The following is a 13,189-nucleotide window of genomic DNA, read 5'->3' as shown; positions in this document are numbered from 1 at the left end:
TATTAAAATAAAAGCCACTGGTGCTGATCCATTAACAAGTATAATATTTAGTGCAGCCGTGTGCCTTCCATTCATAAAATGCACTGCACATGGCTGATTTTCACTACTGTGTGCATCTGCCATCAAGGCTGGCGGTCAGTCCGGCTGATTCGGACAGAACGCTGTATTTAACTTTCAAATTGTGTTGCACGCCTTATGTTAAAGGTGCACCAGAAAAAAGATGGTGAACTCCGTCGGACCTGAGCGGGGAAGCGGCACATTCATGATACATGACTACTAATAGCAGAATAATAATAGTAATAATAATAATACTGATAATCAGGGGTGCACCAGCCATGAGGCAAGTTGAGCAAAACCTGCAGCAAAATGGGGGGGGGGGGGCAGCATCATGGGTATGAGACTGCAGGGAGAAATTATTAATAATAATAATAATTATCGAATAATAAAAGAAAAATAATAATATTATTGAATAATAACAAAATATTGATAAAATAATACTCATATGATAGAAAAACTGTAAACATTACTATAATAAAAGATTACATAATCATAACAATTATATAATTATAGTATTTTATAGATTCATCATAATTGAATATAATGACGACTATTATAGCGCCAACATATTCTGTAGCCAGAACATTAAGAAAACAAGTTTTCTATGTTAAACTAGTAAGACTTTATACAATAATTAAAAGATGCAGTCAGTAGATGTTATACCTGAGAGGTCTAGGAGTCTCCATGTAATCATAGAGTGAGCCGCAGCATTTATAGGGTTAAAATGAATCAGCGCAGAGAAAACGGCGCGGGCGGCTGACGACAAGCAGAGAGCTGAGTGCGCGCTGAGAGTGTATGTAAATGAGGAGTGTAGTAGGAGCAGGCGCGGTGCATGCTGGGCACTGATCATGGTGGTGCACGGACAGGAAGGAGGCAGGGAGGCAGCCGGGAGCCGCACATCAGGCTAGATCTGCCGGGGGGACGGCACCGGGGATGGCTGCTCGGCGGCGGTGAGGACGGGGTCACCTGGGAGGAGACGCCACATATAAAGCGCAGCCGCCGCTGCCTGTTGTCAGCCTCCCGCCCGCTGCTGCAGTCACCACTTTGTGATCAGTTTAGGTGAAGATCTCACAGGTCTCCTGGAGAAGCCACCACCACCACGCAGGAGAAGGCTGTGACCTGGACGCCCTGGGAGATGGTGACATATGAAGTGTGCTGGAAGGACCATGGTTGAGAGGACCAGCAAATTCTTGCTGATCTTGGCTGTCTCCGTGTGCTTCATGCTGATCTTGTACCAGTATGTGGGGCCAGGGATCAATTTGGGACCTCCAAGCAGATACTACCATGAGGACATGGACCTATTCCCCACCCCAGATCCTCACTATATCAAAAAGTACTTTTTCCCAGTCAGGGATCTCGATCGCTCCTTGACCTTTGAAATGAAAGGGGACGACGTGATTGTGTTTCTGCACATCCAGAAAACTGGGGGTACGACTTTTGGGCGACACTTGGTACAGAATGTGAGGTTGGAGGTGCCCTGCGACTGTAGACCTGGCCAGAAAAAGTGTACCTGCTACAGACCCAACAGGAAGGAGACCTGGTTATTTTCTCGTTTCTCCACTGGCTGGAGCTGTGGGCTGCACGCCGACTGGACCGAGCTCACCAACTGCGTGCCAGGGGTACTGGACAAAAAGGACACCTCAATGAAGAACTCAAGGTGGGTAGCGTCAGTGGGCATACACAGGTTCTGGGTTCTCAGACTTTGGTGGGACCATAAGTTCCAGCAAGTCAACCGTCACCTGAGAAGACATCGTTAGCATCAAAATACAATGACGTTGTGAAGACCAACCCACTATCTAGATGAGAACTTCAATGTCCTCATAGATGATCTATATTGGCCATGTTTCTACCCTAGTTTGGGTGGTTTTCTCAAAATGATTTACTTCATATTCCTATAGGAGAACTAAATGGAGATTAATATCTCTTGAAATTATAATCGGACCCCTATTTCGATTACGCTTCTGCTTTTTAACACCGGTCGTGGTCCTCTCGCTTATGAATGGTGGGACGCCTATGGCATGTCCACATGCCGACCTGTAGACTTCAGGTGTCATAGATGGTCTCTTTTTGTTCCTGTAGAACATGTCCTACATAAAGTCGCTGAGATGTTGGCAGGTTGATGCCTATGATGATAATCTTGGGCGAGTCGTATGTCCAAGCTTAGACTTGTGGTTTTACATCTACTTTTTTTAGAGGTTCAGGTAGGTTCTTACCATGTCACCCTCCTAAGGAAATGCCTGTTAGTAGATTTATGGTGACCATACTTGGTCCACATGTCAGACATCTGATGAGTATTGTTTTAGAAACTTTCAGTGGGGAAGAGGTACCAGGAACCACTAAGATTATACAAGAGCCTCCAGAGGCTTGTGGAGTCCTCTCCTTGTACATGATCATCCTTTCTGCTGATCTTTAATGGCTGTGGGACAGGTCTTGGTGATGATGATCTGACCCCTACCTTTCTTCTTCTTCTTCTTCTCCTCCCAGTCTTCTTCTGATAGGTAGGGCCCACATCTAATGGACACATATGACACTTCAGATGTTTGTAGATGGTCACTTTCTGGTAGTGTAGAACATTTCCTACCTAAGATCAAGGAGACAATATCTTGTTTGGTTGATACCTATCCACATAATCCTTGGTTAGTTGCATGAGTAGGCTGAGACTTGTAGTTTGATGACTTTATATAGAGGTTCAGGTAGTTACTCTTGAGTTCCCACTCCTAATTAATAGGTTTATGGTGACCATTCCTGGTCCACTTGTCAAACACTCCATGACGTATTCTAACGAGAACTGTTTTGGGGAAACTTTTGGTGGGGCAGCGATACCTGAGAAAGATAAGGTTACACAAGAGCCTCCACAGGCGTTGTTGAGTCATCTCCTCCTCTTATATGCAATCATCTCCTCTCCTGATCTGTGATCGCCCTAGGCCACAACATACGAGATCTCTGGTTATAATGAATTACTCCAGTTTATTACAACCGAGATCCTGACCATTGTACGGTCACATAACACAACACATGACCCTCAAGGTCTCGGCTGATGTTTTCTAGTTGTTGAACTTCGTCCCAATGTGCACATTCCATACCTTGAAATATTTCTGTAATGTGCGTCGGGAAAAACTCCAGACTTCAGCTCAGTTTCTGTGAGGAGGTATTCCTCCGGCCTCCTAGAGGTCACCACAAAATGACCCTTTCCTCCTCGCATGTTCCAGGCTTAGTATAGTGGAGCCTATATGTGCCGAGAGCCATAAAGCATGGTCACACTTTACCCCTGAAGCCTGGAACCGTATAGGGTTAAACTATCCTTAACGTTTTTTTTAATGCAGCCGCAGATAATTGGATAAGTGTTTTTTAGAGAGGTGATTCATTCCGCCATAACTGGGACAAAGCTTCTTCCTGATATGGAACATTCATTGATTTTCTATGGAACGTTTTCTTTTGCTGATGAAAGGTAAAAAAAAAAAATCTTATTAAAGGAAAAGCTTTTAAAGTAGAAGCCCATAAATAATGATTGTAGTGCTGCTAATGAGAAGGGGGCGGGGGAGGGGCGGCCGTGGACTCCTACTCAAATTTTTCAATGCTTTAAAATGTTGTGCGAGGCTTCATAAGAAATTTGAGGAAGGGAAAAATCCTGATGCACTCGGCAGTGTGAACTGCGTCCTATATGTTTATCTATGGTGTCTCATTCGGCGTCCTGTGTATCCATCTACACTAGGTGTCCTACATATCCCTCTATAGTGGGAGCCTTGTACTGCGCCCCATGTATACCTCTATAGTAGGTGCCTCCTGCTGCGCCCCATGTATACCTGTATGGTAGGTGCTTCGTGCTGCGCCCCATGTATACCTGTATAGTAGGCATCTCGCGCTGCGCCCCATGTACACCTCTATAGTAGGTGCCTCCTGCTGCGCCCCATGTATACCTCTATAGTAGGCGCCTTGCGCTGCGCCCCATGTATACCTGTATAGTAGGTGCCTCCTGCTGCGCCCCATGTATACCTGTATAGTAGGCATCTCGCGCTGCGCCCCATGTACACCTCTATAGTAGGTGCCTCCTGCTGCGCCCCATGTATACCTGTATAGTAGGTGCCTCCTTCTGCGCCCCATGTATACCCGTATAGTAGGCATCTCGCGCTGCGCCCCATGTACACCTCTATAGTAGGTGCGTCCCATGTATACCTGTATAGTAGGTGCCTCCTGCTGCGTCCCATGTATACCTGTATAGTAGGTGCCTCCTGCTGCGCCCCATGTATACCTGTATAGTAGGCATCTCGCGCTGCGCCCCATGTACACCTCTATAGTAGGCGCCTCCTGCTGCGCCCCATGTATACCTCTAGTAGGCATCTCGCGCTGCGCCCCATGTATACCCCTATAGTAGGCGCCTTGCGCTGCGCCGCATGTATACCTGTATAGTAGGTGCCTCCTGCTGCGCCCCATGTATACCTGTATAGTAGGTGCCTCCTGCTGCGCCCCATGTATACCTCTATCGTAGGTGCCTCCTGCTGCGCCCCATGTATACCTGTATAGTAGGTGCCTCCTGCTGCGCCCCATGTATACCTGTATAGTAGGCGCCTCGTGCTGCGCCCCATGTATACCTCTAGTAGGCATCTCGCGCTGCACCCCACGTATACCTCGATAGTAGGTGCCTCCTGCTGCGTCCCATGTACACCTCTAGAGCAAGTAGATCTCCTGAAGTTTGTTGAGTGATGTCAGTCACATGGGAGTAGGCAGGGAGAGCTTGACTTCACTGTTAAACTCTCCGCCTCTTTGACTTCATAAAATCAATTTGCATCTCACTTCAATGTTGTTTTTCTGGGTGATGTCACCACACTGGGTCATGAAGAACATCATCTAGAAGCTGCTCAGCTGCTTGACAACATACAGGACAACATACAGGAGCTTACAGTCTATGAGGATGAGGGGGTGACACAAGATCTTACAGTCTATGAGAATGAGGGGGGTGACACAAGAGCATACAGTCTATGAGGATGAGGGGGGTGACACAAGAGCTTACAGTCTATGAGAATGAGGGGGGTGACACAAGAGCATACAGTCTATGAGGATGAGGGGTGACACAAGAGCTTACAGTCTATGAGGATGAGGGGTGACACAAGAGCTTACAGTCTATGAGGATGAGGGGGGTGACACAAGAGCTTACAGTCTATGAGGATGAGGGGGGTGACACAAGAGCTTACAGTCTATGAGGATGAGGGGTGACACAAGAGCTTACAGTCTATGAGGATGAGGGGGGTGACACAAGAGCTTACAGTCTATGAGGATGAGGGGTGACACAAGAGCTTACAGTCTATGAGGATGAGGGGGGTGACACAGGACCTTAGAGTCTATGAGGATGAGGGGGGTGACACAGGACCTTACAGTCTATGAGGATGAGGGGGGTGACACAAGAGCTTACAGTCTATGAGGATGAGGGGTGACACAAGAGCTTACAGTCTATGAGGATGAGGGGGGTGACACAAGAGCTTACAGTCTATGAGGATGAGGGGGGTGACACAAGAGCTTACAGTCTATGAGGATGAGGGGTGACACAAGAGCTTACAGTCTATGAGGATGAGGGGGGTGACACAAGAGCTTACAGTCTATGAGGATGAGGGGTGACACAAGAGCTTACAGTCTATGAGGATGAGGGGTGACACAAGAGCTTACAGTCTATGAGGATGAGGGGGGTGACACAGGACCTTAGAGTCTATGAGGATGAGGGGGGTGACACAGGACCTTAGAGTCTATGAGGATGAGGGGGGTGACACAGGACCTTAGAGTCTATGAGGATGAGGGGGGTGACACAGGACCTTAGAGTCTATGAGGATGAGGGGGGTGACACAGGACCTTAGAGTCTATGAGGATGAGGGGGGTGACACAGGACCTTAGAGTCTATGAGGATGAGGGGGGTGACACAGGACCTTACAGTCTATGAAGATGAGGGGGGTGACACAGGACCTTACAGTCTATGAAGATGAGGGGGGTGACACAGGACCTTACAGTCTATGAGGATGAGGGGGGTGACACAGGTCCTGTGTCACCCCCCTCATCCTCATAGACTAAGGTCCTGTGTCACCCCCCTCATCCTCATAGACTGTTAGGTCCTGTGTCACCCCCCTCATCCTCATAGACTGTTAGGTCCTAACAGTCTATGAGGATGAGGGGGGTGACACAGGAGCTTACAGTCTATGAGGATGAGGGGGGTGACACAGGAGCTTACAGTCTATGAGGATGAGGGGGGTGACACAGGAGCTTACAGTCTATGAGGATGAGGGGGGTGACACAGGAGCTTACAGTCTATGAGGATGAGGGGGGTGACAGTCTGTGCTGGATTTGGCGTTGGGAATCCTCATATCTGGGTAGGGGCCATTTCAAAGAACTTTCCCAGGTCCGTTCTGTAACTGGGAGAAGCTTTGCCATTGGTATAATGGGCATACAAATCACTCATCCACCAATTACTAGTAGCAATTGCCCTGTCTCACAGTACCCCCAATTTAGCTCCGTGTTGTGTATAGGCCACCTCATTGAGCTGCGGACGGCTAGTTATGTCTGTGATGGTGTCAGCTAGTTATGTCTGATGTGATGGGCAGAAAACTTTCAGCTACAGTAAAATGCTGCAGATTTTCATTCCTTAGTTTATAGCGTGTCAGTCCTTTTAGGACTAATCTCTCCTAAATCTGGGGCATATATGGAGTACAACAACCTGTCGTCCTTGGCTTTTTTTCTGATCTGGGACCCCCATCGATCCTGTGATCTAGAGACGGGCTATGCTGCAGGGGGTTGAGGTACTTCTGCGCTTTTTACTTGATATATAGCTGGATATACATCTTTCATTCTGCAGAGATATCCATGTAAATCTATACCTGTTCTCTACTTCCTCTCTGTGCTGAAGGCAATGCTATTATTTAGCGCATAAAAGGGGCATAAACCTGTCAAATACGTGAAAAAGGACACCCTTCATCCTACACTCCCCTCATAAAAGCCTGTGAAATGTTATAGGATACATTTGTATACAGTTTTCTTCTTTGATGGTTATGTAACGTATAGGTGGGGCATAAACCGAATCTTTCCTGTGTCATGTGACAGACCCATTAGGTGAATTCACTTTTGTAGAAGTATATATCATTATTTATTTTTTTATTATTATTACTGACTTATTGATCTATAGTTTTAGATTATAGCTTCTCCTCACACTGCTTTGCTCTTTGCTTCAAATTGCTCCAATTAGCCACCCACCCACCCACCCCTGCTCTGAGTAAAAGCTTCTGGTGAAAGTATAGTACTACAGTATAGGGTTGTTTGTTAGCAAACCTAGTGATGTTAAAGGGGTTTTCCCACGAAACAAGTTGGGTCCTAACTTGCTGATCAGTGGGGGTCTCTGTGATGAGACCCCCACAGATCACAAGAACGGGTGGTCCAATGCTCATCCATCGGACCCCTCTTTGCTCCCCGAGAGGAGCGCATAAGCCAGTGGCGCATGTCCGGCCTGCCCCGTTCCTCTCTGCTCCTCTCGGGGTCCGACAGAGGTACATCAACTTCCCCCCATTTTCTTGATATGTGGGGACCCCATTGATCAGCAAGGGGCCTCTGGGGATAGGGCCTAACTTGTTTCGTAGGAAAACCCCTGGGGAAGATGGGACTGAGAGCTATTGTCTGAACAGGCCCCTAAGCCAAGGACATAGTCTGCATGGGCACTGATGACTATGTTCTGCATAACGCTGCATCTCCTATTATTTGATTGTTGTGTCGTCCCCCTATTGTTACAGCACCCTGGAGCTTTGTGCTGGGGCTGTGAGGCGTGAGCCGCCTCTGATTCAATTGTAAATTTTAATTAATTTTAAATGTGTAAACTTTACCTAATTAAACATCTAACAATAAACAAACTCTGCATCTGCTGAAGGTAATCGGCGATACAGCGAGCGGCTGCGTGTCTAGAGACCTGCCGGTTGTAGAGACCCCCCCCCCCCCCCCCCTGTACAGGGCGGTAAGGCCGGACATACATGGTAGATGTGTAGGATGAGCATCTATTCGACTGGCCGCCATCTCTCCTGAGCGTGCACGCATGATTTATTTAATTTTATGCATCCTCTGCACGCGTTCTTTATTTTTTTTTTAAATTTTAGGAATATGTGATTGTGCCTTTTGTTGCCAGATTTTGATCCCAAAAAGTAAAAAACGGCCCTTACAATTCCTAATGATTTGATCATCCTGAATGATTTCATTCCAATACGGTTTCATGTATTGACGTGTATCTCATTTTAAAGGGATTTTTCAAAATAATTGATGACCAATCATCGATATCGGATCAGTTGGTACCCAGCGCCGCCACTGATCAGATGCTGGAAGAGAGCTCTGCATCATCGCGGGATGATATTCTTGTTTTCTTAGCGATCACAGCGCCATTTGTTTCATGGTGGCCGTGCTTGGACTGATCACTCCTATGATAAGCCGGACAATATTTTGATGATGTGATGTTATACTTCTCTAAAGTCTCAGCGGGCCTGTGTCCGATGTCTGCTGTAAATCTGAATTATAAGGTCTGGATTGTGAAATATTTAAGGAATTTGGTAATTGTATTGTGTACAGAGGGGTCATGTCTGTGTATTATTGTGTGTAGAGCACTCGCAGCAGAGCTCGGGTGCAGGGGAAATCTGCTGCGAGCCCTTGGTCAGGCCGCCCCCAGTGCTGATTCATTAGCCGGGCTGTAATAACAGAATAAGCGCCTCTCCCTGGAGGACGCAGCACAAAACTGCAAGCATGAAATAGGCGCTTTCTCCAGAGCGAGCGAAGGCTAAATATATTCTAGCGAGAGATCAGCGAGGTATCTGCGAGAGGCAGATAAGTCCCCATCTACCACTAATATGTCTGACAAAAGGCCCATTTATCCCCAGTGATTATTGGTCCGGTGCTAACGATAACGAGCGTTGGTTATGGTAATCGAGCCTTGGGAATGAGATAAGGATGTCGTTTATATTCTGTAGGGCCCGGGACCATTATCGGGCCGCTTAGTAAGACGTCTTTATTGACTATCACAAATTGGCAGTCGTGTTTTGTACCTGGTTATTTACCCTCGTGTTTTATGTAAAAAATTAGTTACTACATGTAAAGATATGTTGCTATGTTCTAATTATATTTTTTATGACTATGGAGATCTGCCTGCAAGTGCCCTGGAGACGGGTCTGATTGGCCTTCAAATGACCAAGGGCTTTTCTCTGACCAACTCCAACCATGGAAAAGGGTCGTCTCTGTGGCAGCTGTTTGGAGGGAAATCTCTCCAGTGCATGTACCAATTTGATATGCATAAAATGATTATTTTTGTAGGACTTCATCGATTTGTGGCTGTAAATGTCTGTTTCTACTCTTACGATGGACCTCTACCTTGTATTATTAGTGGATTTGGAAGAAATTTGGGAACTGAAGCTTGCACTCTCTTTAATGGGAATATGTGAGGGCTATTTGGGATACTTTATGGTTTTGTCTCAATTTGCTCTATATAACTTTTTGTTCCATGACTGCTATAAAAAATATAAAAAAACACTTGTACTTGCCTTGAGATTAAGGTGCATCTCTCGTTTTTGGTGCTACCAGCACCTATAGCTTGGTTCAGGGAAGCCCAGGACCTACTGCACACGTGCGGTGAAGCTGGCGTGGTACCGGACCTACCGCACACGTGCGGTGAAGCTGGCGTGGTACCGGACCTACCGCACACGTGCGGTGAATCTGGCGTAGTACACCCCGGATTCACCGCACAGATGGAGTACACCAGAGCTCCAGGTATAACCATGTATATGTAGCTTGGTCCCTAAGTTACGAGCTTCAGACTTGTACTGTCCTTCTTGGCACAGTGTTCGGTCGCATGCCGTTGCCAAAGCATTTCCTCAGTTTTAATTAAATGTTAAGAATTTCCAGTAATATTGAGAACTTTGCTGGATACTTCCGTAGCTTTCTCCTCCCCTACTTCAAGATTACAGTATACCCGGGACCATACATCTAGACGTGTCTAGAAGAAGGGGGGGGTTACAGTATTGTTTTCAGTTCATCCATCATCTGTAGATTGCTGGCACTGGGCCCGGTGCTACTATCTGAGGACCACGTAAATTCCACTACTATAAACTGCCAGCTTTGTAGAGATGTCTATGACTTTCCAACATCATTGAGCGCTATATACTGGGGCTTACTGTGACCGGAATTAAGGGGCTGGAAGACATCATTTTTGACGTGAGAAATGTGAAAGTTTTTTTGGGAAATTTTCAAATGGTGTAGCCTTCTTAAGCCAATGACGTGTGAGCAAGACTTTTGCCCTTCAATGTCCACAAGTGGTCTTCATCTCTGATTCCAAGCATTGGCTATCTCTTCTACCGATCATTAGGATGGTTGGCCATCTGTAGGTTCCTTTAGGCGTTGGATAATACTTTGAGGATCTTGCTCATGTTAAGTTATATCTCTATCAAAATTTATTGTAACGGTGAATACCCTCACTTCATATCCCTTTTTTTTTTTTTTTTTTTTTTGCCAACGTTCTTCTGATTCTTGTGGGACCTTTTTAGGGGTTTCGGTTTGTGGAGGTATTTTGCAAATTTATGTCCAGGATGTACTTGGATGTTTTCTGTCTCATCTATAGACATGGTGTTGGCTTTCAATTCAGTTGTGCTCATGGCTTGGCTATATTGAGGCTATATGTTTTTGAGGGGTTTGGCCAACCATCTAAAGCTTATGGTAGGTCTCCCCCTTGTCCCTTGACAGAAGGTGTTGGAGTAGATAGATTGTATGGATAGTTACAAGATGTGGTATCGACTACTGAGCAACACCTCAAGGACTATATAGATCTCTCATTTATATTTTTGTTAGGGTCCTTCCCCCTTTTCAGTAACGGTCTACCATTAGACCAAGATCTGATGAAAACAAATATTGTTGGGCTACTTATGTTGTAAGCTTCTGTAGCCTATAAAATTAGCTTATACATAAAAGACCCATCTAGAGCTATATTTATTTATTTTATATTTTTTAACAAGGGGGGTGCCAGTTTCCTAATGGAAATTATAAAATCTTATTTCTTCAAAAGTTTGTTTGGACTGGTGCCTAACGATACAGCTGCCATTTTGGTCAACATATCGTTAGTAGTGGAGGGTTCCATTGGGACCTGTAACGTTAACCATTTGTAAAGTTTTACAGGAATGGAACCAATTTTAAAAAACATTACTTTTCATTAATATTATAATTTCTATTTTTTTTTTTTTTTCGTTGGGGTAGAAATAAAATTGCCCACTTTAGATCAAACGTCTGTGTCTGATGACACCCGTTGACAGCTGGAGCAGACCCGTTACAATCCTGTTAATAAAGCGACAATGTGCGCGGTCTTCGAAATTACCATTTCAAAGAGAAAATCCAGAATTACAAAACTTTCGAGAGCGGAGTCTGGTGATTATTCTGGTCTGGTGAAGACGGCTGATAAAGTACTGGAAGGTTTTTACGACTAGACACTTGCTGTTTATTTCCTTTAGCGGGTAAAAGCTGCATTACGTCTCATTAAGTGATGTCATCATAATTTGCCACTGCCTGTGTTTTTTTTTTTCCGGGATTACGATTTGTGCGTTTTATCCCGGTCTGTTGATTTGAGCCTCCCTATAGAGCCGCATTCATTATGTGGAGAATTGTTCTTTTGTCTGTGATTACCATGATGCTACCTCACAGGGTGCGAGTCGTTCAGAGCTCATCTATTGTAAATTCCTAATGGTTTGTATACATTTACATACAAGAGCCACCTAGCGCGTGCATCGATTTCTCTGAGACGGCGCTCGAGCTCTTATTCTTCTTCGCCCGGTACGCCGTTGCGATATAATTCCATTTTATTTTGTTTCCACTTGTCGAGCCTCCTGCCTATATGCGCGTCATGTAAATGTCAAGACTCGTAAGAATTGTTTAATCTCCATTCAGTCGTTGACACTTTAATGTCAGGCTACGCCCACCGCGTGCGATTTTTCCACTCTCCTTTTTCAAGCCTCTTTTATTATTCCTTATTATGATTGATTTACTACATTTTTTTTTTCATTTCGGAACAAATAAAAATGACAATACGAAAGTTATTTTAGAAAAACATTTTATAGAATTACTCCCACAGCTTCCAAAAAGGAAAAACAAAAAAAAACAAAACCTATTCATGTATTTTGCTGGTATGCAGACACTTCTGCTTCATCAAATTGGTGGAGGTGCCAAACAAATGACTCCCATGGGCGTGATGTCCTAGGGCAGTGATGGGCGAGTGCCCAAACTACAGCCAAATACCCACTTATTTATCGCAAAGTGCCGACAATGCTATTTAATCGCCAGCGTATTGCTTCCTGCTCGTACACAGCTTGCAATCGTATTGGCGTTTTGAGGAAACCAATACAGTTGAAAGACAGAGGAGAAATTCATTTGTAGCCTCTCTCCAGGGTCCCCTCGAACAGTTAGAATTGCGGAGCAGGACCTCCTATGACAGTGATGGCGAACCCTTTAGAGACTGAGTGCCCAAACTACAACCAAACCCCACTTATTTAAATGCAAAGTGCCAACATAGCAATTTAAGCAGTAACATGTTGCTACCAGTTTTGTCACGGTTTTTAATTGTATTGGCCTCCTGAGGACACCAATACAGTGGAAAGAAAGAGGAGAAATTCAGATGATCATTGTAGCTTCCCTCCATGGTCCCCTGAACCGAAAGAACTGTGGGGCCCAGAGCAGGAGCTCCAATAATAATGCAGCCTTGTCTGCACCTCCTGGCTCCTCCTGTAGTCCCAGACAGCTAAGGAAGGATGTGTAGCTTTAAAATAGCCCTGATCATAGCACATCCTGGGTGGCCAGGGACTGCAGGAGGAGGCTTTGAGTCCTGTCTGGAAACTCTGTGCTGGGGCGATGGCCCGGTTGCCCACAGAGTGCTCCGAGTGCCACCTCTGGCACTCGTGCCATAGGTTCGCCACCACTGTCCTATGATAATCCAGACCTGTTCACACCACCTTGTTCCTCATGCAGTCCTAGGAGGTCCTGAAAGTGTTGCTTTTAAAATGCTGCCGAACACAGGACCTCCTTGGCTACCCAGGAGGAGGCCTTGACTGACTCAACCTGTCCGGCAAACTCTTGGATGATGACCTGGGAGATAGAGATA

At 45.6% G+C, this 13,189-nt stretch overlaps 1 protein-coding gene across 1 annotated transcript in view; it reads left to right on the top strand.

Moving 5' to 3' along the window:
• Nucleotides 1-848: 848 nt before the first annotated feature.
• HS6ST1 (heparan sulfate 6-O-sulfotransferase 1) overlaps nt 849-13,189 on the top strand; it is an 81,109-nt gene continuing 68,768 nt past the window's right edge. The window contains exon 1 of the mRNA XM_072143484.1: nt 849-1,714. Coding sequence (XP_071999585.1) covers nt 1,203-1,714 — 512 coding nt within the window. The 5' untranslated portion in view covers nt 849-1,202. The remainder of the gene's footprint in view (nt 1,715-13,189) is intronic.

The sequence above is a fragment of the Engystomops pustulosus genome, chromosome 3 (assembly GCF_040894005.1).
Source record: "Engystomops pustulosus chromosome 3, aEngPut4.maternal, whole genome shotgun sequence".
NCBI classification, from domain to species: Eukaryota; Metazoa; Chordata; class Amphibia; order Anura; family Leptodactylidae; genus Engystomops; species Engystomops pustulosus.
Note: the sequence above shows the minus strand (reverse complement) of the source record. Positions and strands in the feature narration are given on the sequence as shown.